Here is a 27,426-nt window from a genome sequence, read left to right on the forward strand (position 1 = left end):
TAAATAAAAAATATAGCCTGTTGTTAAAAAAATGTTACAATCCTTAGAACCACAAAGGTGTATTTAGATTAAATGTGCTACATTAAATCAGTTTGCAATATCAGCGCATTTTGCCTTTTTTTCTTGTCTAGTTAGTCTTGGTATTTGTGTGCTTCCTATGAGATCAACTTTATTTAGAGCTAATTGCAAGACATGTCTTTGGGTAAGCTTTGCTTGCCACATCAAATAAATCACAGATGCTGATTTGGTCCTCCAATGATCCAGACTGAAATCATTCACAGACAACAGGGAGTGCTGTTATTATAGTCTGAAAATAGATGTAATTTAATAACTGGCAGCACTAACATTTCAACAGAAAAAACTGACAAAAAAGTTAAAAACTGTGCCGGAGTAGTATATATTTAGCAAGCTAATGTTTGTGAATGCAAAAATGAGCTTTTGCTTTGTTACGTTTAATTACCAAGCTGTCTCCAGGTCATTATTTCTATGGGTATGCAGTTGGTCTAACTATATTCTTGGTCGTGTAGAAATGAAGTTTATTTTCCCTTATAGCCACATTATCAAACACTGTGGAAAGCAGAACCTATAGTTGCTTTCTGCATTTGTAATGGTGGAAAATTAATGGTTATTTGGGACATGTGCATTTAGCTAAAGAAGGTACATGTATAACAAAGTGAGACCAAAATCTCTAATACTTCAGCCACTGTGTCATCAGTACATTTTTGCTTGGCTACCTACCAACTACAGCGAGAAAATATGATCAAAAAGTCCACATCAAGTGGAAGTATGGCCACAGGAGAATTTACAAAAAAAAATGTTGTATTAGAGTTTCCCTTTTTACTAAAATCACAACTAGTAAATCTAATAACATATATCAGCAACACATAATGTATTGAATGAATCCAAAAAACTGTCATTTGCAGTCCCTACCCGGGAGAGTACCTTGTTCCGCAGCATCACTCTACTGCATGTAGGCTGCTGTATGAAGTCTGAAACATGCTTATGGCTCTGGTTGACAGCACAACCTTTTTAGACATTAGCAGAGAAATCAGGAGGATTGAATCAGTACTCTCACATTGCCTATGTAGGAGTTGCTCTGAAATAATGAAAAAAGGCATTCTGGTTTTCCTCATTTGTGTCCTGTTTAAGTCCTGTTCGTGTGTATTTTGGCTGCGAAAATCTCTCCTATTTTCCAAGCCTCTATCACATATTACATGGCCAAGGCTTTCAATTTAAGATTAAAGTAAAACAAAATGAGACTGAAGGAATTCATTAAAATGTTAGAGAGCACCACATTTGTCCAACAGCTGCCCAAGGCCTCTTTGATGTCTGCAAATGTTATTAAGGGCAGATGAGTCGCGAATCCTAATGGAAACACTTAAAGATAGTAACACTGGTGAGTATATGTGGCTGTTGTCATTTTAGTCTATGTGAAACAACACTTAGGCAAGATCACAGTGGGCAAATACAGTCTTTTAATGTTCATCAGTCCATATATCTGGATGCTTAAATAAGACTAGAATTAATGAATGACGCCTGGAAAAGCCTCTGTCTATTTCATGATTAACCATCGGTTCAGTTCGCCCTCAGATTAAAATAGATTGCTGACATATTAGAAAATATTTCTGCGCTGTGTAATTAGATTGAAGTCTATTAGTCTTTTCATAATATACATTCTAGTTAATTCAATCTTTCTAGATTATTCCTGCCATATCCCTTCAGAACAGAAATATGCAACCAAAGATTCAGTATAGGAGAGTCAGTGGACTGTTTTAGTTACTCATTATGTCTAATGCCATATTCTACCACATTAGCAAATAAGACACGTTGGGGTAATGATGACACAATTCTTGCCACGAGCACGCCAGAATAAAATATAGTTAATATTAATACTTTTTCCCAGCCTCTGTCCTCCTGTGCAGTAAAGTTGCATGGGGTGGAGGGTGGGTGTCACAGATATGGAAAGTTGCATATGCTTTATGCTTTCATGTGACTTTAACAGGGGTCCTTATTCCTCACATTCTCAAACATGACATTTTACACCCTCTGAAAAATTGTATTTTAATGCTTCAATCGTCACCTTTAACTACAAAGCATGTTGGAATAAGTCAAGGGGGTTTCCAGAGGTAAGGCTTAAAAAACTAGGACCAGTGTATTTAAATTTTTGATGTGACATTTGATAATAGTTTGACAAAGTTTTTGCACCTATAAAACCATTCCAGCTACTGCATATAAACTATATTATACATATTTCACCCAGACGTTATGGCCATGTTCGTGGCCAAAATAACCAACCGACTCCGGAGTCCCCCATAGTGACTCCCCTTTGTTTTTGTAACTCATTGTTTTTGTGTTAAAGCCCACAAATCTTGCATTATTCCTTTGTATTATTAAAAGACTATCAGAGAGCTATTCTTAGTGAAAAAAGGCCTAAAACTAGCTGTACAGTTACTACCCAGAATTAAGGCAGATGATGGAAACAAAATTCTAGATTAATTACTTAATTGATTATTGGTGTTGATCCTCAGCTTGACAAATGCTTGCTTATATGTTCGCCAGATCAACTGTAGAGGCTAATAATCAGTCCAAGGTAGTATTTACAGCTTAATTTGCTGCTAATAATCAATTAATCGTGCTTTAAGTAGTGCTTGTAGAGTTGCTGTCTAATGCATCATTAGCTCTTTTACTCTAAACCAAAGATGAAACTCTGAAATAGCAGTGCTATTCAACATTGTTCAAGAATGATGAAAAAGATATAATACTATTGTTCTTTGATCTTGTGACTGGTAGAGGTTTTTGACTCCTTTCCAACTTCTCTTAATCCCAGATTCAGTCCATACGAATGGTATGACGCTCATCCTTGCAATCCTGGATCAGATGTGGTGGAGAACAACTTTACCCTGCTCAACAGCTTCTGGTTTGGAGTTGGTTCCTTAATGCAACAAGGTAAGGCGGCGCACACATCCTCTTCCCTGTCAGAAACAATCCTGTCACCCCCACCCTCCTTTTCTCTTCACCACCACCTCCCACTTTCTGCCTCTTTAACTGACAAGCTCCATGATTTCCATTCCGTGACTGTTTCATAAGACATTTACCTGTCAAGAACAACTGCCGAGCTCAGTCTTACATGACAAAGGGAAGCTGTTGTCACCTACCTGCTGTTTAAAAAGGGAAGAGTAGGTGCCAGGCACTTGTCAGAGATTGGCGGGTAAGGGTGGAAAACATCATTGCATTTATTTCCACATTACACAGTCACTGGCCCTGCTCAAGAGCCTTCTGAATGTTGAGGACGCAAAGGGTAAGTTGAGGAACATGTTTGACAAATGCCAGCTGTCAGCTATGCTCGAACTGGCTGCTGTGACGTGTTCAGCACTGCTTGGCTTGCGCTGAGAGTGGCCGGGTGTAGAGAATCCATATGCTTCAATTATAACTGTCCAACAAGTAGCCCACCAACTTATGTCACTGTTGATGCCTTATAATTTTGAACTCAGTCATCATATATTTTAGTGTCAGATCAAAAAGCGTATTGTCGATGTAATATTATTAAGTAAAAGCAGAGGGATATAAATAAGTGTTTGCTGTTAGGCCATTGCTAGGTGTCCCCGAAAGGGATAGGTAGGCAAATAAAGGCCCAGAAATAACATAATGAAGTCAACTGTGGAGAAAAAGACCGACGTAACAAAAATGTTTAACCTCAGTGTAACAAGACAAATCAAGGAGGCTTAGTGAGACTCGGCAGTGGATCTTTGCCCGTAAGGATAGCAAACACATTCAGCAATTCATTAAGCACAGAAATTCGGCGGCACTCTTGTGAAACTGCATAGCAGCTCTGCCAATTTGCTGGTGCAGACAGAGGGCTATGAGTATAGCACCAGTGGGCTGGAAGGGAAAGGAGAAAGAAAATCAAAACAAAATGAGCTAGTTAGTAGCCTATATTATTAAACTAAACTGGGGAGAATTTTTCATTATAATTCATAGAGTGTTGTCTGTAAATGCCTCAGCTCCAGTTCTTCTTATTTAGCCTGCTGGAGCTGACTAGAGCTGCGTCTGCTGCTAATCAGCTCTTCATAGTTCATTGAATAAATTTCTTCACACCAGGATATCAAGTTAATATAAGGTTAGTGTTCCAATAACTGTTTCTCCGTGAATTTTTAAAGAGGTACAGTCAAACGTATATTTCAACATTTAATGCATCGACGTGAAAAAAAGCGATGACGCAGACTGATTCTGGGATTCGGTGACACACATTTGTGCTATGGTACCTTGCACACATGCTGCACGGTGGGATCTGCAGCGAGTTATATTTTGTCTGTGTCACATAAACAGACTTCCCTTGCTTGTCTGCCAAACACAGTGACAGCAGCTGAGACGGAAGCCATTTCCTTGACATGTTTAAAATGCAAATGGACGTGTTTGAGAAAATCCAAAAAAATCTACCAGCTTGTCTGTGGGAGGGAGGCGTCCTAGACAACACAAAGAACATAAAATATGAAGAGGTGCAAAAGCAAACACTTTGTGTGCTTCAGATGTGTTCCTGGGGTCTCGGTAGGTTTTTGCTCACAACATGTGTGATCATTTCTTGCAAACTGGCTTCTGCAAAATAAGCACTGCAATGCAGTTTCTGATATTTGTGATGACATCGTTTCTTTATTAATTAAAGCACATCTCCCTGCATAATATAAATAGGATTGTGAATGTATTTTTACCATGATTTTTTGTTTTAAAATTTTAAATATAGCATTCTTTATTTTGTTATTTACACATTATTACATTGAGGTGGGTTTCTCTCACTCTGGTTGAGAAACTGGAGCAGTGTCCTTGCTTTTTTTTGTATCTTATTTTTTTTAGAATGGCATCAAAATTTACTTAGCCTACTTTGCGTGCAATGGGACAAACATTTCCATTCGCAAGTGTCCTTATTTTAAACCAATTAAGTAAAAGTAAAAGCCTCAAGCTTGGAAAAGGAGTTTTTGTCTGACTCCGTAGAAGAGAATGCTAAGTGCAGGTAACTATTCTCATGGGAAAGCCGAGTGCTAGTGTTGAGGTGAGACATTGCTTGCGGGAAGAAACACTCCAAAAAACCAGGTGCATCATACTTAGCACGATGCATTTCTAAATTCAAAGAGAAACTCTCACTCTCCCCCCCAAAGGATGACAACTCAAAAGGCATTATTAGATGCAAAGCAATCTGTTCGTTTATTGAGAAGAAAATAATATCATACTGTCAAAGAGACTTCTTATTTATTGTGTTTTGATGAATGTATGCTGAGATGTTAGTAGCAGCTATAGAGATGGTATATTTATCATGCATTAGCTTACAAAACAAGGGAAAAATCCTTTTACAACTCAAACAACTATTTCAAAATAGATTCATTCAACATGATATAGAACTCGTAACATTATAATATTAATATAGAATCAAAATGCCTCTATAATGCAGACCTTCAATAACAAGTGAAAGATTTCTAGTTCCATTCCGGCAGGAGATGCAAATCCCTGTAGGGTTGCATCAGGAAAAAAAAATAAATCAAAAATCCGGAGCCACCTGCTGTGGCGACCTCTTGTGAACAAGAGAGCAACCGAAACTAGTACTGCATAATGCATAATCTTACAACTTAAAAATGCAACACTACAATTTTTACATAATTCAGTTCAAATTAACTTTCAAAAATCAGCCGGGCTATTTTTTTTCAATATTAAGCGATGACCGTAGTTTTTGAAGCACTGTTATTGCTTACATTTTAAGTGGAATTAGCAAAGTATAGCAAATCAAATGATGTAGTGAGCAAGGATTTGCTTTGGTGTATCGGCGATAAGAACTTTATAATGTGCAATAGGAGAGATCTGATGCAATAGTAAGAAGACACAACTGTGACATGTTTTAACATTTACAATTGTAGGCACCATGCTTGTTTGTGATGATGACATACCTTACCATGAGAAAATGAAAATATTTTGATAAATATACATTTAAATTCAATTATTTTTTTTATGTTATAATAACAAAAATATATCAATATAAATGCTATATAATGCATTACACAAATAAATATATCCAAATGATTGGATGCTATATAGTCAGTTTATTTTAATTACCAGATTAAACATCTGTAATGTCACAGTCATCAGTGTATTGCAGTAATACATTTTTACCTTGAAGTTATAGCTTGCAGTACTCAAAATCTATATTAAATTGAAAGTATATAGGCTAAACATTTTTTTTAAAGATAAATTATTATAGTACTACAGCAATGTAATTATTTTGCTGACTACTCCTGTTTGAGACATAGCCTAATGGGTTAGTTTGATGTATTTTTTCAGTGGCCTATAGAATTAAAATAAATATTATAGTCATGTCCTTATTAGTGAAAAGCTATCAACTTCACCTTTAGTTAGTGCACATGTATGTTAATTTTATCAGAACATTGCTAGTGTTTTGGAAGCAGTCTGAGTTATTAAGGAAAATCTTAAATATTTTTAGTCTCTCTTGCCTAAAAAGCCTTTATGAGTTAACTTTGAACTTGTAAAATATGATATTTTCTTTTGAGAGTATGCAATATAATACGAGAAGTTTCACCGCTTTTTACTGGAAAATGTATACATCAAGGGACAGTGAATTTTTATTTCAGCTAAAGGTTAATAGGCTATTGATATTGCTTTAGCTAGGTTAGCTAACTAGTTTAAAACCATTTTTTCTGCTTGTTAAACATAATATATACACTGTTTGTAATATATATTGTATATATTTTTAGAAATACTTTAATTGGTTATGGAAATAACCATATCGACATTTCTTCTGAGAAAGTTTAGAAAAAAAAATGCCATAATGCTAATTAGCTTAGCATTAGATATATACTGGATGCAAGAGAAAGCTAACCAGAAGTAAAATGTTTTGTTGCAAAATAGTAAAATATTAATCAATACACACATTGTTTCATCTGTTACTTTGTTAATTGATCACTAAAAAAGGAAACATTTCTGAAATGTCAAAAAAGGCAGTGTAGCTCCTGGACACCAAGATGTGAAGCGCTGGCTACTCATAGGATCTGTATTGTTCTCCCAGAAAGTACTTTGTTATTTCCTCGGTTTACAAGAGACCTTCTTCAAAGAACTGTATGGTATATTGACACCATTTTATTTCCCTGGCACCACATGACTGATCTGCTTTTTGTATTTATTAGAGTTTTCTGATACAGCACCATATACTGCTCCCTGCTGACAGCAGCGCTTTATAGTGTGGAATTCAATTGAGTTACACGTTGCTTCACTTCATTTTTAGTGTAACAAGAGAATGCATCTGGATCTTCCATCTCTGAAGTCATAGTGAATTAAAGGATGCTACTGTCTTCCCTTGTTTGTAACCAGGCAGAGTCTTTGTCAGACCACAAAGGACAAATCCAATCAAATTTGGTAGAAGAGGTTAAAGAGCTGACCACTCTGCCCCTCTTCTGTGGGCTTGTTACTCTTCAGAATTGCCCTCGTAAATCTTCTCAGTAAAGTAACAGAGTGCACAAAGCACAAGGGTATTTTAAAGGTTGTCAGAGATGAGATGTAAAGTAACTTTAACACCAGTCAGTGAGCCATTGTAAACATAGTATTACTCAGCAGAGGACCACTCAAAGTCGAGGTTGATGCAGAGGTGCACTGTCAGTCCGGATAGGTATTATAGCTTACATTTTCTTCTCATTTTTATACTGGTGTCGATGATTTGACACAATACCTCAATGTAAAGAAATGATAAGTTATAAAATGCCACGAGGGTATAAATAAATAAGCTTTTCATAAGATGTCATATCCTATTTTTTCACAGATTAAGTTCGTTTGCAGTTGCTTTACCAAAGCTGACTTCTAAGAAAATATTGATGACTGAATACAATCAAACACATCAATTATTTCATTTTCATCTTGCTTGAAAAAATAAATAAATAAAAATAATGTAAAACTCTAAGCACCATACAGGTTTACTGATCTGATCTGCCATTTTTAAATTCTAAGCTTAGAGTGTGGCTAACCTGGCAAGCTCGCATCAGTTTCCATTTCCTCATTAACAGTACCTTGATCAACAGTAGTGGCACTGCCAAAAACATTTGCAGACCAATTAACAAAAATGCATGGTCATGTCACTGCATTTGTTTTATTCAGTTACACTGTTGGCATGTACAGATTTATATAGCTAATTGGTTAATAGTCTCTCACTCTACGTTGCCTACAGGCTCAGAATTGATGCCCAAAGCCCTGTCGACCAGGATAATTGGTGGGATCTGGTGGTTCTTCACGCTCATCATCATATCATCCTATACAGCTAATTTAGCAGCTTTCCTCACTGTGGAAAGAATGGATTCACCTGTGGACTCAGCTGATGACATTGCCAAGCAGACCAAAATCGAGTACGGCGTGGTCAAAGATGGTGCAACGATGTCTTTCTTCAAGGTACAAATGGTAGTATTATTATCAGAATTATATTACACATATAAATTCAGTTACATTTTAATTCCCACAGCAAAGGCTTTTTTTCTTTTTAGTTTCTCCACTTCTCTACACCGTTTGATGTGTTCCAGATGATGTTTTTTATTCCGAAGTTTCAGCGATTGCCTGAAGGGTCTTGACTTTATTTCATTATTTTGAGCTTTGCTTCAGATGCTTCTGCTGCTGTGGTGCTGAATAACACATGTAACAGAGTTACAGTTTCTCAGAGTAAGAAAATGAAAACACTGCATATTTCTATTGAAGACACATAAGATTATGATATTCAATTGGAATAAAAAAAAAAAAAAAGAATACTTTTTCAGGGCCTGCCCTAGTTTTTTTTGTTGCCCTGCAAATCCTGTATTTTAGTTCATGAATACTTTAGTCTTCACTGTCGAGTTTGATTTATGCATATTTTCTGTTGATAATGTTTACATTGAAAACAATATTGATGGGCTGATGATTAATCGAATTGCATTTTGCTTCTGTAAAGGAGTATCACCATAATCCCAGTTTACCATGTATGCAGAAATAATCTGTATTTCTGTAACTTTTTCCAATGTAAAACTGTTATTTTTGATCAGTTTCAATACTTTGATAATCACATCATAAATAGGAGACACAGGTGTATAATTATCCAAGACTCACGTGCCCTCTGCTCCTACTTCCTCTTACAGAACGGCTTAATGATGTTAACTCAATGAGGCAGAGAAGCATGATAAATACTGATGAGACCAGGGAGCAGATAAAGCCTCTGCAAATGGATGCATTTGGTCTTAAACTTATTTAGAAAAATATATTCAACCGTTCGTAGCTTTGCTCTGGATGGAGTCACACGTGCTGTGTGCTGCACATACAGAGGACTGAGGTCAAAAAAGCTACCAAAAGGTTGTGATACCAGATGATTTCTGTTACTACCATTTGGGGATTAAGATTGTATTGAGATTGTGTATAATTTAAGATTTGACTGATTATTTCAACACATTTATAACACAATTTAAGTCTAGTTTTACATTTATCCAGAATAAGACAGCTTTCAAATCATGATCATGAAATTATAATAGTGTTGCAGCACATGTTTGTTTCTATAGAAAAAGAGTCAGCCACTATAGGCCAGAACTTATCTTATGAGCTGCCCATTGGATTAAAACAAGTGCACTAAGGAGCCTGTCTATGACTATTACCACCTACTAATGATAGGCTGAAAAAATGCCTGATGTAGCTCCCATTGTTCACTGGGGAAAGATGGGGAGACGTTCTTTATTATGAGTCATTCGTGATTTACACACTGCTGTAACACAAATAAGCTGTACTAAGCTACCATATGGTAAGATGCCAACTTGGCAGCATTTGCCATACATCTTAATTGGTACTTTAAAGTTTTAATATCAGACTATCATATCTCAGTTTTAAGCAGCCAAGATTGTGCTTATACTGCAGTTAACAATAATAGAGGGCTTCTTATAGTGGCATCTTTCACAATTTGAAATGGCTTATACTCTTTAAATAGTAATTATCTAGGATTAGACATGGCATAAATGTGACCTCCTAGAAAATTGCATGAAATACCACATAGCCCGATGTAACACTAATGGCAAGGCTGTCTATTATTGCTGCTTCAGTAGCACTTATGAGGACAGATATGTACAGAGCTTTAATTTACTGTCCTTTAATCTAGTGACAAAGAAGATATGGGTAATCATTTAAATCTATTTGATCACAAGCTAAGAAACTGTATTGTTAAGTGCTGTAAATGAACAAGTGTCATCTCTGACATTTTCTATTCAATTTTTTTTTTTTTTAAAAGAAGGAGAAAAAATCCCCCTAAGTTTTTCTTCCAGAGGGACTAGAGAGATTTCATGGTTAGCAGTATTTTCAGATTTAACACCTTGGGGCATCTAACATCTGAAATTTATTTATTTAAAATTGATTTTTTTTTTAGTGGCAGAAGCATTGTACTTTTTTTTTAGCTACTTTCTCTCGCCTTCAGCTAGGGAACTGTTAAAATGAGTCACTTTTTAAAAACGGCATCTTTTCATCCTTTACAGAAATCTAGAGTTTCTACTTTTGAGAAGATGTGGGCCTTTATGAGCAGCCGGCCAAGAACTTCACTGGTGAAGTCTATTGAAGATGGTATTCAGAGGGTGTTGAAGTCAGACTATGCCCTCATTACGGAGTCCACCACTATTGATTACATCACTAGAAGGAACTGTAACCTGACACAGGTGGGAGGACTTATCGATAGCAAAGGCTACGGCATCGGCACTCCCCTCGGTAGGACTTTTAAATGGCTAACGAGTATATTTGAGACTAGAAGTTATAAAAATTGAAAAGTCTTCAAAAGTTATGTGTTACTTTTTGAAGAAGGAGGTTGGGGTATTACTATTCAGATGTGGCAGCAACATAAAACTTTTTTTTTTTTAAGCTACTAGTGAGAGTGTGTCACAGCATGTTTATGAACCTTATTATCACAGAGTCCAGCTGGTGTTTCTTCCAAAGTAAAATAGGCCTTATGTTGCTTCCAGGCTCTCCGTACAGAGACAAAATCTCCATAGCAATCCTAAGCATCTTGGAGGATGGGCGCCTACACATGCTAAAGGAGAAGTGGTGGAGTGGGAGCAGCTGCCTGGATGAACGGCATCGCGAAACAGGCCCCATGGGTATCCAGAACCTGGGTGGTATATTCATTGTGCTGGCATCTGGCCTAGTGCTATCTGTTTTTGTGGCAATTGCTGAATTCATCTACAAACTACGGAAGACTGCGGAACGTGAGCAGGTATATGTCCTCATAAATTAACAGAAGAATATATTTTTTTAAGTATGCATGGAAAATTATTTAGAAATTAATTTAATTACACTGTACTAGTATTTGATTCACCTTTTTGCTAAGAAGTTGGTCCATGTGCCATTTTGTTATTTTGCTGCGTTCCATATAGCCGCTAAACCAAAGCTGTGCTCTATTCATGGCTTTTTCGTTCAAACATGTTATAAAAGGATTTGCATGCCTTTGGCTAATCCCCAGGAGGACTTGGCCATAACACCACAACATTTATTTATTTTAACAAGCATAATTGCAAATTGGAGCATAGAGACGTAATCCATTATTAGTCACTGGCGATGTCAGAATATCATGAGCGCCTTTGCTGTTGTAAATCATTAATTTGAGTCATGTTAAGAATATAGTTGCATGTTCTCACACCAAACTTTTTTGACACAGAAACAATGAATTGAGTGAACTCTACGCGGGGTGGTGTTGCAGTTTGATATTGATGACAGCCATGCACATGCACACAATGCAAACATACCAGAATTAACCCAACATAAATGTTTTTATTCATTTTGTGCTCCTTAGACTGCCGACACTCTCTGCTGTCAGAACAATTTAAAGCTAAGGCATTTACCCCCCGTCCCTTTCCCCTCTTCTCCTTCTCGCTGCCCTCTCCGCATCCTCCCTTTTTGCCCAGAGGTCTTTGTGCAGTGCCATGGTGGACGAGATCAGACTGTCGTTCACCTGCGAGAGACGGGTGAAACACAAACCTCAGCCTCCACTCATGGTGAAGACGGATGCAGTGATCAACATGCACGCCTACAACGACCGACGACTCCCAGGAAAGGACAACATGAGCTGCAGCACTGGGATGACTCCTGTGTTCCCGTGACAATGTGTTCCCCACAGGGCAAGAGCCTGCTGAGCAATGTTTCAGGGGCACTGCCAGTGACTAGAGACAATGGTATAGATGGGATCACCAGATACAGCATTAACCACAGTGACATGGGAACACTAACAAAACATGGGCAACTGAAAATGGCAGCATCAGCCACACAGGTATGACAACATTCACCATTGTAATCCAAACTGAAAGAGGTAAAAGCAGGATTCAGTGAGGTTCTAAGAAAAGAAAAAAAGCCCATTCCTGAGAAAGGAAACAGTATATACCCAATCAGTTTCAAGTCTGATGTTTACGTGCGCAACATAGAAACACAAGAAAAAAACACAATGTTCAAGGAATCCTGAATCAGGCTGAAAAAACTTAGCAGAACACAGCGAGAAGAATGGCTCTATGGACAATGGCAATAAATGAGAGATATACAATACAAGAACGGAAGGAGCTCTGATTGAAGTTCAGTTTTGCCACATGCAAAAATTGAGTTTCTACTTTTACCCAATTGATTGATTTACACACTCCTAAATGGCCTCAGACAGCAAAAAATAATGTTACCTCAAACTTGTTGTCTGGGCTTTAATGGTTGTCATTGAGTCAAAAGGTATAGGAAAACTAATTTAGTATGTGCAGTATTGTTATTGGTGGACGGCTAGTTAAAAGTTGAGCGATTAAGTTAGTTGTAATTTGTAATTAATTATATTGTTAGACACAAGCAATCATAGTCACTGATGCAAAGTGGATGGTTGAGATGTATTAAAAACGAGAGATACCACCTTGCTATAATGGTCCTAATAATACTTTTTGTGTCTAATAATTTTGTACATGACTAAATTTTATTAACTTAAAATGATGATTGCCAAAGATATGATGATTCAGTAGAAGCATTTACATTAGCATATGGGGCAGAACGGTTCACTTAGGAGCACAAATCTTGCATCCAATGAAAAGTCCAATGAAAAGCAAATTGGAGTGTTTTAAATTTTGTTGTAATAATCTTGTTGTAATATTTGTTCAAACCATGCAGGGTAATAGGTGTCCTAAATACATTATATTTTATGGTTAAGCAAACCAACCTAGATTAAAAAAAATGTTTATCAAAATGTAATGTAAAACAATCATTGCACAAACAACACAGGAAAACTTATTGATCAACTTCCTGTTCAAAAGTCAAAAATGTCAAACAATTTTAATAATAATACTGAAAATATTGAAGCAGTTTTGACTGGTTGTGGCAGTCTGCAGTTTTTCTAAAATCTCTAACTCTTGATTGGGCTGAAGGGCATTAGTTCAGGCAATTCTGTTTATATTACAACTGAGAAACTGAGAGTTTGTTTTGTTTGGGGGGTTTTTTGTTGTTGTTTTTTCAAGCATTTAAGCATGACATATTCACTAAAACATGCGTTTGGTCTGTGTCTAAATGTGGCCACAGGACCACTGAATGTCCCAACTGCTTCTGACATTTTGAACACTTCATTCATCTGTGTGATCTGCAGGCTTTTTGGACAAATGATTGGTTTGCGTTATATATACTGGGCATAAGTTTGGGTTTAAATGAGCAAAGCAAGATTCTGAAGGTCATCTGCGACCAGAACATCCGTATTCTTCTTTTCAATTACCTGATGTGGACTGAATTCATACGTGTCGTGTGTGAAAATACTGAAAGACAATGTGGTGACAGATCACAGTTTTGTGTGCTCATATACTGTATGCTATACTGTATCTAAAGCGAGTGTCGTGCCCAAGAAAGATTCGAGGAGTCTGTGAGCTGCTGTCGCCTGAAAGCTGAATGAACAGCAAACCTCTGTGAGGTTTAAATTGTTGATACGCAGAAACAACATCAACAACAACAACAACAAAATAATAATTTGTAACTATCTATGATTCAAGGAAACTCCAGTCTGTAATACTAAGCATTGATTTGGTAGAGATTGACTGTATTATTGTTTTATCAATTCCCTCCTGCAAAGTAGAATATGTAGATAAAATCAGCAGGAGAAAATGTATTTTGCTAAATTTATACTGTTATAAATGAATTCTGTTAACAGGTAAATATGTTCTAGATGCTATTTATTTCATTAGAGAGGTCAATTTTAACTACTTCCTCACTTTACCCCAAATCCATAGCCCCACACCTTTTTTTAATTTATTTAAAAGAAATGCATTATATGATATGGTATATTGGATTAATATCATCCGGATGGAAAAAATATACAGTATGTAAATCTTCTTATATGATGGCGAGTATATTTCTATGAGGTGAAAATGAAATGGAAATGCTGAGCTTTCCTAAGAATTTGGGGGACGTTGTTTTAGAGTAGGATTATATTACGTAACCCTAACCCGGACCTTCACTCTTCATGAAATCCTGATGACAACCTGGTCTAAAGTACGGCTGTGGTTGATACATGGTTCTGCTATGTTACTGTCACCCTCGTGTGAACTGTAGCTTTTCATGCAGGTTATTGAAAGACTTAAGATTGCTTTTCACGTCTGTAATATGTGAAAGTAAATCAAAATGTCATCAGATTAGTTGGAATTACAACAGGGTTTCGGATTTGGCTGATCCAGTCAGTTTGATTACTGAATATATATGTTTTTTAAGAAATAAATTAATGTGAATAATGTCATTTTACACAAACTTGTAAGAAATGTGGGAGAAAAGTGTGTTCCATTAGCAGTGTGTGATATGAATTTTGATTTTCTAGCAGTCATGATGGTATGCCTTCTTATGTATACCTTTCTTTTCAGTTGCAAAGCTTCTATCATTTGGCAGAAAACCTCTCAAACAATATGATAAATATGTTGGTGCCAACCAGGGTTTTCTTTGTGGACATGCAGAATTTCTATGAATATAGTTTTTGTAAGGTTTTGTAAAAAAAAAAAGAAAAAAAAAGATTTTGTTTTCCTAGTAACTGTATGTGTTAAAAGAACATTAGAATAACCCACAGCCGAGTAAAACATGGGGAAAATCGACAAAATACTATATAAAAGCTACTGAATTATTTTCTTTTTAACACACTGTGAATAATTCAATTGTACAGTTTGCTGTATGGGTTATATGAGGTTTTAAATAAAAATACAAACTATTTATATCTGTTGATCTACTGACTGATTAGTGATGTCCCATCATGCTAAAGATGTGGCTTTAGCATGTTATCACTGAATATCTTTGAGCTTTCAGTATCAACACATTCAGAGTTACAGTTAAATGTTTTGCAGTGAGTCTCACATTCAAGGTACTATTTGCATTTCTGTGATTTTGGTTGCTTTATGTTAGAAAGCTTGCAGATGTGCCCAAAATTACTGGATTAGATTCAATTTCCTCGAATCAGATTTTGATTATCATTATGAAGAACCTGTTAGTGACTATGCATTATGCCATTATGCAGAATGCATAAGGAAACATCAAAGACATAACAAAAATTTATAACAGCAAGTGAGTATGATGATGAAAATATATTGTCTAATTGCAAATACAAACAACCATGTGTGGAAAGAGAAGTCAGTGCCCACTGTTTAAGGACTTTGACTCAACATCTGATGCTTTCAGGCAAAATTCGAGGATTTGAAATCAAACTGAAAGGCTGCATAATAGGATGGCATGAAGCAAGTTATCTTAGCCAAATGCCTTCTCTAGAAAATAAGATTAATATTCAAAAATATATTCACTGGCCACTTTAGTAAGTAACCTTCTTACTAACAGGTTGGTCCCCTTTTGCCTTCAGACCTGCCTTAATTCTTCATGGCATAGGATCAACAAGATGCTGGAAACATTCTTTATGGATTTTGGTCCATGCTGACATGATAGCATCACATGCTTACTTGATAAATAGTATCTTAAAGGCATGTCCCTAAGAAATATGAAAAAAATCCATGAAAGACCAAACTCTTTGGCACTCCCTTTGAGAACTCTTCCTGAAGACTAAAAGAAATTGCAGAAAAGCTTGCCTAGAAGAGTTCAGGCTTTGTTGAAGATTAAAAGCGATCATTATCTTTCAAGCTCATAAAAATTGTACACACTCTGCCTTATATACTATATTTTATAATATTACCAATTTTCTTAGCTGAAATATTTCCAATTTTCTTAGCAAAGCATAATGAGGGGTGGCTCAGTAGGCTGTGGCATTTAAAGAATATTCAACCCTAACACTAAAACTTGGTTGTAACAAGTGGTTATTTGAGTTACTGTTGGCTTCCTATTAGCTCAAACCCTCTAGCCATTCTCCACTGACCTCAATGAAGGATGCCTCTCTCTTTTTTTTTTTCTTTTCCAGATTCTCTGTAAATTCTACATATGGTTATGCGGGGAAATCCCAGTAGATCAGCAGTGTCTAAAATAGTGAGAGCAAATGGCCTAGCACCAACAACCGCGGCACTTTAAAAGAAAAAATAACCTAGTAAAGTGGCTAAAAAGTGTATAATTTGCAACAGCAAAACAAAACTGATCATATCATAACAGAACATAGAAAAATGACAACATAGATTATACATTCTTAACAAAACAGGTCTATGTGCTGAAACTGAGACATTTTGAAACACCGGAAGACTTGACATATTCTATAAGTATCCATATTCTAGATTGTTATATTTCCTATTTAGTTGAAGATTTTGTATGCTGGTCTTTTTTCAAATTCTCAAGATTGTTGCATTTGCATGCAACAGCGTGCGCATATCCAAGCTTCTCAACTCTGAGAAAAAAAACAAGAAGAGAAAGAATAAATAGACATGTGTGCTTTAAATGGCTTTCATGCATGAACAAGTATGTGTCTTGAGAGAGAGCCAATCTGCTACGATAGAGAGAAAGAGATTAACCTTGCTGGCGTTGGGATGGCAGATGTGTGTGTTAAAAAAGCAGGGGAAACCCCAGGCCATGCCGTTGAGGAGCAGCAGGTGCATAATGAGCGATGGGCAGGGGCCTTGCGCCTAATGGGAAGATTTATTATCTTTCACTATCAATTAATCCCTTTGGACAGACTAGGGCCAGCAGGAATGCATCAAGGGTATGTAAAAGAGAGAGGGAAACTTAGAGAGAAAGGGAGCTAGACTGATGAAGAGAGATGTGAAAGGGCATCAGAAGTGGAGGGCTCATGGGTAGTAGGGCAAAATGAGGAGAAAAAAAAGATTACGAGACTATGAAAAAATTAAATAAAGAAAATGATTCTAAAACAGTTGGGTAGCCTCAAAGATTTGAGAAACAGAAGTGAAGAAAGAGCAAATAATGAGTAAAACTCCACTAGATAAAAGAACCCAAGTCATATATGAGAAACTTAGAGAGCATAAAACTGAATTTGGGAGACTGATAAATACTTTTTGAGATCAGCTTGGAATCTGGACTGGTAGTGCAGCACTCTGGATTATCTCTGGAAGTAGTTCAACAGATGTTAAGAAATTACACTTTCTGAATAAACTACACAATCACTAAATGGATTTAATAAAAAACAAATCAATTTAAAAGCTGTTACATGCAGTGTTGTTTAATTATGTTGGAGAGGCTTTTAAGAAAAATTACATTTTTTTTCTATTTTTTCGTTCTGATGGATATTCTGTGTTCAAATTAATGTTAATGGCCTGCAGCCCAATGTTGAGCCATAAATTATTTATCTAGAGGAGGGTTTGTCGAACTCGTTTTAGTTCATGAGTCATATTCATACAGTCCAATTTGATCTCAAGTGGGCCTTGCTGATAAAACCATTGCAACACTCTATTAAACAAACCTTCAAAAATATTATTTCCCTTTAGTGTTTCAAAAGTAGAAAGGTATTCTTTATTGAAATTATCATGTATAAGTCAAATGTGCTTTAACCTGAGATATCTTATGTAAATATGTGTTTAGGTTTTTTTTTTTTAATTCGGTAATGTGTTTGTTGTTGGACATGCAGGGAGAAAATGACATCCTGGACAACTACTCTTGTGTCATTTATATACAGTATAATGATTTAAGAGACAGTGGTTCCTGGTGCACAATGCAGCGAAAATGATATCATCCTCATTAACAGTTTTTCACTCTACAAAACAGTCTGTTGAATAGTATGATTTTTGCAAGCCGGTTCTGGCTGGCAGTGTCAGTGCTGACATCTCCGATCTAATTTTTCATACTGGTGTCCATGTTGTGACTAGCTAAGCTAATAAATGACATTAGTACTTTGCAGAACCTTTTCAATACCATGTACTGTACAGAGATCATTCTCAAATGTCTGCCACAACAGTAAAACCAAAGACAGGCAATGCGAATGTCTTTATACAATGGTACCTGCCAAGGGATGTGATATATTAGGCCAGGGGTAGGCAACTCCAGGCCTCGAGTGCCGGTGTCCTGCAGGTTTTAGATTGCACCCTGGGTTAACACACCTGAATCAAATGATTAGTTCATTACCAGGCCTCTGGAGAACTTCAGAAATGCTGAGGAGTCATTTAGCCCTTTAAATCCGCTGTGATGGATCATGGACACATCTAAAACCTGCAGGACACCGGCACTCGAGGCCTGGAGTTGCCTACCCCTGTATTAGGCAGTTGGAGAACGGTTCTTGAAGTCAGTGTATTGGAAGCAGGGAAAACTGCAAGTGTAAGGATCTGAGCAACTTTTAAAAGCGCCAAATTGTAATGACAAAATGACTGGGTCCAAGCACCTCAAAAACAGCAGGTCTTTTGGAGTGTTCTCGGTATGGAGTGGTTAGAAGCCAACATACTAAAAATGGTCCAAGGAATGACAACTGGTGAATCTGTGCCATATTCATGTGCAGCCAAGGCTCATTGATGTTCATGAGGACTGAGGGCTGGCCAATATTCTGAGTCCACTCTTAGGAAAGATGTGGAAAACCTCAATACTACAAATGTTTCAGTTCACACACTGCATATGAGCTTGCTCCAAAGTGGAGTGGAGCTACAGACCAGTAGGGCAGTAATGACCTTGAAAGGGCCGTCACTGGATGACGTTATGCTTGACACTCCAGGGCGATGTGCAGTCATTCAACCCATTTCGGCACCGACCCGTGCCATGCCCATCTCTGTGGACCCATGGGTGAGAGTCCCATCTCAGCTGAAGCTGAACCAGCACCAGAGCATTGGCTTGATAGGAAGGCCAATGTGCGCTGAACCTTATTATAGGCAATGTCATCATCCCTGAAAACTAAATTCCCTCCAGGGAATAAAGGTTATATAGCTGTAAAGAATGAGGCTGAATAAAAATTGTTCTAAAGGAATGAAAAACAGGGCATGAAAAGTAAAACTGAATCTATGTTCCCTAAGATTTTTATGAACGCACGCTCCATATTTGATGCTATATATGGTCAGCATTTTCCCATTAGTATCTGTTCAATGCATTTACATTCTGTAATTACTTTAATAATTTACTTCTTCAAATACATTCTGTTATTCTTGTCAGTTGTACAGTCTGCTTTTCCTGCCTTGAATTCAAATTGTCTTCACATAAAACGCACACACACATGACTTATACGAACAAAAGTGGCACAAAATCCACATAGACTATATAACAGAGCTGTGCATCGCCACCCTGTGGTTTGTGGATTGTTTTTTTGAAAGCTCAAGTCTGACATCATGTCCACTGCCACCTTGATGTGACCATATTTGGGTGAGTAACCCCTGAAACCACATAAGGGAAACATAGCTCCAAGTCCTAATATCTACCTAATGAGTGGTACATTTAAAAGGCAGTTTTGCATTAGCGGGACCTTTCTGATCTGTTGGCTACACCCATCCTTTATATAAATCTATTAGTGCTGTCAGCGTTAATCTCATTAACATGACGCTGGACGGGGTCAACACGCCATGCACGGAGCGATCCCCGGTAACTCGTTAATGGAGATTTGTCGCGTTAATGCAGTTTTGGCGTTAACGTCAGTTTAACGAGATTAATGCAGACAGCACTGAATTCTATAGCAATCAACTATTAAGTCAACTTTAGTTCAATGGACTAAGCTTCACTGTTCACTGGCTACTCAAATGACTACCAAATCCTAATCCCACTAAAACCAGTTAGCAAAACATGGAGCAGCTATTATTACAATGTTGCTGTGTGTTTGTTATAGTCATCATTCATTTAATCAGCATCTTTCAGCAGATCATTTAGTTCTGATTGTGTCACTACTGCAACCAGAAAGGAAAGCCACAATAAGGTATCGTCCAGCTCCTAATGAAGGTGAAGTGTATCTTGATATCACCACTACCAGGAGCAAAACAAATTTGCTGTCACGTCACATGATAAAATCTGAATCCTTACAATCACACGAACACGTGAATGTTACAAGTCACACGTTGAAACTGTACTGACATTGATACATTTCCACGTTTAGTTTTGGACAGTGCGCCAGAGCAGAATTACGAGACTAATAGGTCGATAGCCGTGACCGTCCCTATAGCATTAAAAATGATGAACAATTGATGAGAGTGTAATTACAGAACACCGTAATGCTCTAATGAAGTGATTCCACAGTGGGAACACTTATGCATATTCTGCATTCCATAACGATGTCTGCATTGCACTTGTTGTATGTGGACTCGGAGATGCCATATGGCATAGTGTCACAATGAGACAAGGCTGTTGTCTATTCCAGACCTAAATCACTGCCACCGTCACTACGAGAGCTTTATCTTGACACCATCGTGCTGAATTATCCATTTGAGTTTAGGTGAAATTGCGTGATGGAGACGTTGCCCGTGAAATGCCTTAGCGAATTGCTCTCTCTATTCTCGATCTTTGACCCTGATAATGACTGGAATAGAGGCTTTTCATGAATATAAATATACATGTGGATGAAAGGCAATATTCTCCAGTGTATAACACTCTTGAACATTTAATTTAGAGTAGTGTTTGTGAAGAAGGTACTGTGTTGTGCACATGGTGGCCACTCCACCATTTCATTTTACATGAATCAGTCACGTCCCTTGAGAAGTCATTTAAGCCTAAACATTTTGTGATGCTTATTTACACAAAGTTGATGCTATAATGAAATGCTGTTGTTTCTGAATAAGGGATAACTGACTGTACCAACATCTTAGACCTTACCAACAATTACAGTGGGTAGCTGATATAACACCCACAGCCGGCAGTGCCAAGAAAAAACTAATTTGTTCATGAGAGGTGTCAGAAACGAGTGTGCTGACAGATGGGCCACGAAAGAATAGACAAAAATGTTGTGCAAAGGGAATTTCATTAAAACACAGTTCACTGAACCTTAACCTTGACAGGTTATGGTAAAAAAGTAACTATAGGGGTAGACTATGATTGAGCAGTGGAGCTCTACCAAAAATAATCGACGTTTCTGCTTTGACATGCTGATGGGCAGGTGTGTGTTGTGAACAATATGGAAGGAAGAACAGCGATGGACGTGCATTTTATGCCAATAAAACATCATCTGTATGAAAAGAATGGTGGTTTAGATTGTGCAAATAATATGCAGCATAAAATATTCACGTTCCAAATAAGTGTCACAGGGTAACAAGAAATTAATTCAATTACAACAATATAGATCTGTATTATGATTAACAAATTAATTGCACTATTCTGTCACATGAAAACATTTCACAAATTAGCAGAAGGTATACACTTTCAAAATAATTGCACTAAAAGTTATATAGCAAAAATATTGATATTGCTTTAAGAAAAAAACAACTTGTAGTGGGTTTTTTTCTACCCTAGGATGGTGCCAGGAACATAAGACTCCACCAGCCTTCATAACACTTTCAGTTTTTGAAACACCTGAAGACTTGAGTTTTCAGTTTTGCTCACCTGTCAACAAAAGCAACCAGGTCCTGTTAAGGAGAATATATCTGGGGTGACTTTTCTTTTTAAAAACCAAAATTGTGTGTCCGGAAAATGTTGTTTTTCAGCCACACACTACTACTACCTATTAGCTCATACAATAAATCCCCAAACAGAAAAGGACTTTGAGATGAAACGTTAGCTGCATGAATGTTTCACTAATGTCACTTTAGAAAATCCTGGATGTTTTCCAGTCATCAAAGACTGGACTCCTTTGAAAGCCTCTTCTCCACACACAGAAAAATTCAGTTTGTTCTTGATGAAACAGAGACAGCTTTGCATCACTGTAAATGATGAAAACCTCCTAAAGGCAAACCTCATCCCTGTGCAGAACTGTAAAGTGCACTGCCTGCAGAGCTACATTTACAGAAGCTATTGCTTTTCTTGCCTGCAGGTGGCACATATAAAAGGGTTTTAGCAGGGACTGATTACTTCCTCTTTTGGTTAATACATAGTCTGCTAAAGGCAAGTCAATCTGTGATCAAGACTGAATTGCAAGTCACTATACTTTGAGTCGCTTTGTTTTCTACACAGAGTCCCATTGAGCTCATCTACAGTCAGTACAGTTAATTCAACACTATGAGACTTAAATTCAACTTGTACCTACTTTTGACAAATATAGGATGCTCTTTAAACTGTTTTTAAGTCTTAAAAATTACTTAATCTATCACAGAATTGCACACAACAGAAGAAAGTGCACAAAATAAGCACTTTTGCTTAAGTACCAAAAACTGTATTACTTTGAATAAACCTTGAAGCTGTTGAAACAGATCTTTCCCAAGAGACTCCACAATTTGTGAGTATAAAAAGATTTTTTCAATAACTTGCCTGTTATGCAAAAACAGTCTGTTTTTATTAGACAAAGTTATTATCCTAATTAATATCAAACTAAATTAAGGACATTGTTAAATAGTGCTAGTGCTAGTCTGCTCTCTTGTCCAAATATGGCCACTCCGGGCTTCAAATTATACAATATTGTCACACTTGATGTTTTAAAATGGTCCCTGTGGCTATTTCCATGTGTTGCATGATTGTACCATTAACTCATTAGTGATGTACTTGAATGCAAAGAGAAAAACAAACACACAATGTTGTGCCTACAAGTGAAATTGCTGGTCATACTGCAACATGTCTTCCTCCACAACATTAACTGTGACCTAAGAACATTTTAGAATTATATTGTGGCTCACAAATAACACAAATAACAGTAGTGATTTACCTAAATTTATGTCCAGTGAAACATTGTTTTAGAAAATACTGCCAAACTCATGTTTGACAGAGACACTAGTCATCTTGTAAAATCAATACAGTGTGGAGATGTTTCCAGAATATGACACTCAACTCCCCGTGTCAACAACTCAACTGTTTTTGAGGAATAACTCACTTGCAGATCCATTAAATTATGTTTTTGTGACCAACTCTAATACTGAAAACGTAACACTTTTAGACATGTGTAATATAACCTAGCTTGGTTTACTTAATAAAAAGTTAATACTGTTTGTTTTTTCCATCATTAGCCAGTAACTTCAAACCTTTTTGCTCCATTCTGAAGACATACTGTCAGTGTTTCATTCCTGAGTTGCCTGAAGCCTATAGCAAAACTGTTTGAAGCTGGATCTAGACCAGACCCCATCAGTTCCAAACGGGGGTATAGTTCACCAGCAGACGATTTGCTATTCTCTAACAAACTCAATCCCTGCATCCCCATTGAGAAACCAGCAATATATATATTTTATATAAGCTGCCACAAAATTTCTTACAGTATACCAGTCGAGACTGTACAAACTCAATATCAAAATCAATATAACGGTTTGACATGGACATGAGTGACAGTCAGTGCCTGACATATTCTTGTCAGTTGAGTATTAAAATAACTTTTTATTTTTAATAAGTTTAGAGTTTGCTAGCACGTCAATAATTTCATTTTCTTTTAGTATGAAATCATTTGCTGTACAATTGCTAAGATAAAGTAATTATTAAGCTAAATTCTAGTGTGTATTTTTGCAAAAGCTCTATTTGCCTATTTATTAAAAAAATCTTACTGGTGAAAGTCAGTCAGTCTCTATTCTCTCACTTTTTCTCTTCCATAAAATACATTATATGACCAGTCCACTGGGAAAGTGCTAGAAGGTGTCTGACTAGCTGGGGGGACATTTATGGTCTGTGAAGGTCAATTTAATCAAAGTGCAGACTAAGAGCTGCTATGGCACCTCCACACTTTACTGTTTTCCAGTAGAACATTATAGAAAAAAAGAAAATAACTTACTTTAGGTAATAAGACTGTTGTCGAATAGTTCTACATTACTTGATATTCAGTCAGTGGCATAGATATCAGTTTGTAAACAGCTCATTAATATTAAACAGGAAAGTGACAGTTGGGGGGACTTGGCACACATTCTTGGCAACTTTAGCCAAACTGCTAGTGCAGTGAAGGCTGGGTGCTTTGTTTAACCCAGTGGTTCTCAAACTGTGAAATTAAGCTAAATGAATATTATTATTATTGTTGCTGATATGTTTTAGGAAAAATAAGTAGGCAGGATTTTGCCTGTGGACAGTTCTGAGGTTCTGAAGTGGGACATGCTAGAAAAAGTCTGAGAACCACTTGTTTAATTCAACATGTTGAAGCTGCTTCTCGGACAAGTTCCTGCATGCCTAGTCGAGATATGTTTTCAAACTACAAATCCTAATATTCAATGATAATTTTACACAAGGTCACATCTGTATTGTAATAAAGTCCTTTCTGCACTGGTTTACAGTATAGTGGTCTATCAAATACAACATGTGTTTTCTTGAATAACAGAGTGGGCATTTAAATCAGAAGCAAAGTAATTTCTTCACTGTTATTAATTCATTCTTATTAGTATTTAAAATTCTATTCCAATGCATGGCTATTCAAGGTCTTGTGGATCTTTTTTTTATAACAGACTCAGGCAGTGTTAGGCAGTTAACTAACACCACCTTATGTCACACACTAAATATGCAGTTGTAAACAAAGCTACACGCTGCTGCTACAGAGTGAATGAACAACACGTATGCCAAGCTTTCAGTTTTTATGAGAGATGACTTTCATTTTGCAAGACCGACTCTAATATCAACACAAAGCTACAAAAATGTTAATACGTAGCCACTGAAAATAACAATTTATGCCCTCTATTGCGCTTTATTTGTGTGGCTCATCGTTGCCTGTGTTTACGAGTAAGGCCAAATGTAAAGTCATATTTAATTACAGACAATTATTGCTCAATGAGGCTTTTTTAATGCAAACTTGTGTCTCAAAAATAAAAGATAACGAGACAGCACCTGTAACCAAACATAAATGGGGTAGTACACTACCTCTTTCATGACACTATGTTAACTAAGCATTTGTTTTATGACTGTATTTTGGAGATATACTTTGTGCAACATGTAATTCTAAATTATATATTAGTTTGATGAAAAGTAGGGATAAGTATTGTTGGTTTCTTAAATGAAGGAGATTTGGATTAATATGTCTTAAGAAAGGGACCTTGAAAGCAGCTTAGAGGTATTCCTCCTTCAACTCAAGTGGCATTTCAGCAATAAAAAGCCTCCAGATCTGAAAGAAGATTCGGGACCCCCACATCACATTCCAATTCCATACCGTTGACTTCTGCAAGCAAAAGACCGTTAGGAAACGCTATTTGGCATGAAGCGAGTGGCACAGACTTCGTTGGCGGTTTGTGCCATTGCATATGGGAAGTCTTTCAAAGTCAGCCGTCATGCCGCAGGCAGCATTCTAATGAGGTCATCAATAACCCGCAACAGCTGCTCGGAAAGAGAGACCTCATCTGTTGCGCTCACGCCACCAGTGACTCTGCTGTAACTGAACAAACAGCTCCAAAAATAATGAGAGGTATTCTATGGAACATACAGCAGTACTTTACTATGAATCATTAATTGGTGCAACTGCAGTGAATTTTATAAAGTGACAACAATGAAAGTGAATGAGCAAATGGAAGCAAATCCCTCAGGGGCTGTCACCTGTTCCGTGGTTATACTGGAAAAATGAGCCTTTAAAAACAAGTCACATGTTTGGCCCAATTACAATTTTGTCCTCATAGTTTTCAGCTATAGATCTGAATGGAAAACTGCCAAGGGAACACTTCTTTAAATTATATTATGTTAAATTTAAAGATTTCTCACTATCAAAAAGCTGGGACATTTATTACACACTGATGTTTAAAACAAGGATTAGCAGTGCCAGATATAAAGGTTCATTACTGAGGGATAGGCGCAGACCTACATGTAGCCTACCCTATTGTTTGCTATTATTCACCAAGGGAAGCACTTGTTGGTTTCTTGTTCATTTTGTCTAGGTTGAAAAGACCATAGTGGCATCCATGTTTTGATATTGGAGGTAACATTTGGGTGAATTACTGATTTTCAGTTTCCCACCTTGGAACATGTCAGTGTTTTTTCTCTTTTAATTTTTAAAGTAATTAACTAAAAATTTACCCATTTTTTCCCACACACAGTTTTTAGTTTAAGTTAACTATCATAACCTTGGTGATGAAAAATCATGGCTCAAACTACAGTTCAAGTCCTTTTTCACTGATTGTTCTGCCTCAGAGACCTTAGTATGTTACAGTAGAACTTTGTGCTAACAGTCATTGAAAAGAATAAAAGTGAGGCGTGCTTCTGGCCTCACTCTTCACCAGACACATTGCTTCGGGCTTAAAAACTGTGAACTTTTCAGCTGAAAACTGCTGAGGATAATGGTGAAATCATACAGCGTACAGTGGACTTGCAGAGAGCAGATTCCTAGTAATTGATCTAAAAATTATGCTGGAAGTTCACTGGACATGCCTGAGAAGCCGACCTTGAATGGGAGATAGACCTCATCTAAAAAAATCATCATTTTTACCAGCCCATTCCTGGACCTTTTTGTTGACACCTCATGTTTGATGAAACTTTATAGTTTGGTCAGTCATTCAAACATTACTATTCTGCTAAATATAGCATCTTATTCATTTTCCTTCAATCATTTGCTGATACATGTGGGTAACAAATAACAGTACAAATCTGCAACCTTGCACTGTAAAAATATTTACAACTGTATTCACTTGGATTACCTGTATGTGTGGATTTCAAGGTCAAATATGCACAACTTTGCAGTTCCTGTTATACTGTTTCCTGAAGCTTTCAAAATAACAACCTAATACGATTCTACACTTTGGTGCCTTAGCCGAGAGAGTTGATAAAGAAAGATGTGTTGTAGCAATCATGTAAGTAGCACTTATTAAATAAATTCTATGGATTTAATTAACCATAGAGCTAGTATAAAGATGCTCTAGTTTGCAGGACTTGAAAATGCAAAACACTGCCGTTAAACTTCTGTTTTATGTGCAAATTTTACTCATGATACTTATAACATGAGCGTGAGCAAGGCTTGGTGAGTAGGTTTCTGTGTGACATTGAGTAACATGAGTAAAATTTCTGATAAGCCTCCTTTTCTCTGTAGTTCTGCCAAGATGGCTTGCATGCAGGAAGAAGTAGGGA

General features: G+C 36.9%; 1 protein-coding gene across 1 annotated transcript in view; it reads left to right on the plus strand.

Moving 5' to 3' along the window:
* grik3 (glutamate ionotropic receptor kainate type subunit 3) overlaps positions 1-15,223 on the plus strand; it is a 95,281-nt gene extending 80,058 nt beyond the window's left edge. The window contains exons 12-16 of the mRNA XM_084943705.1: positions 2,828-2,946; positions 8,213-8,430; positions 10,515-10,740; positions 10,992-11,242; positions 11,933-15,223. Of these exons, the coding sequence (XP_084799831.1) occupies positions 2,828-2,946; positions 8,213-8,430; positions 10,515-10,740; positions 10,992-11,242; positions 11,933-12,298 (1,180 nt within the window). The 3' untranslated portion in view covers positions 12,299-15,223. The remainder of the gene's footprint in view (positions 1-2,827; positions 2,947-8,212; positions 8,431-10,514; positions 10,741-10,991; positions 11,243-11,932) is intronic.
* The last annotated feature ends 12,203 nt before the right edge of the window (positions 15,224-27,426 follow it).

Source organism: Perissodus microlepis, chromosome 11 (assembly GCF_051167445.1).
Source record: "Perissodus microlepis isolate ML-2025 ecotype Zambia chromosome 11, ASM5116744v1, whole genome shotgun sequence".
NCBI classification, from domain to species: domain Eukaryota; kingdom Metazoa; phylum Chordata; class Actinopteri; order Cichliformes; family Cichlidae; genus Perissodus; species Perissodus microlepis.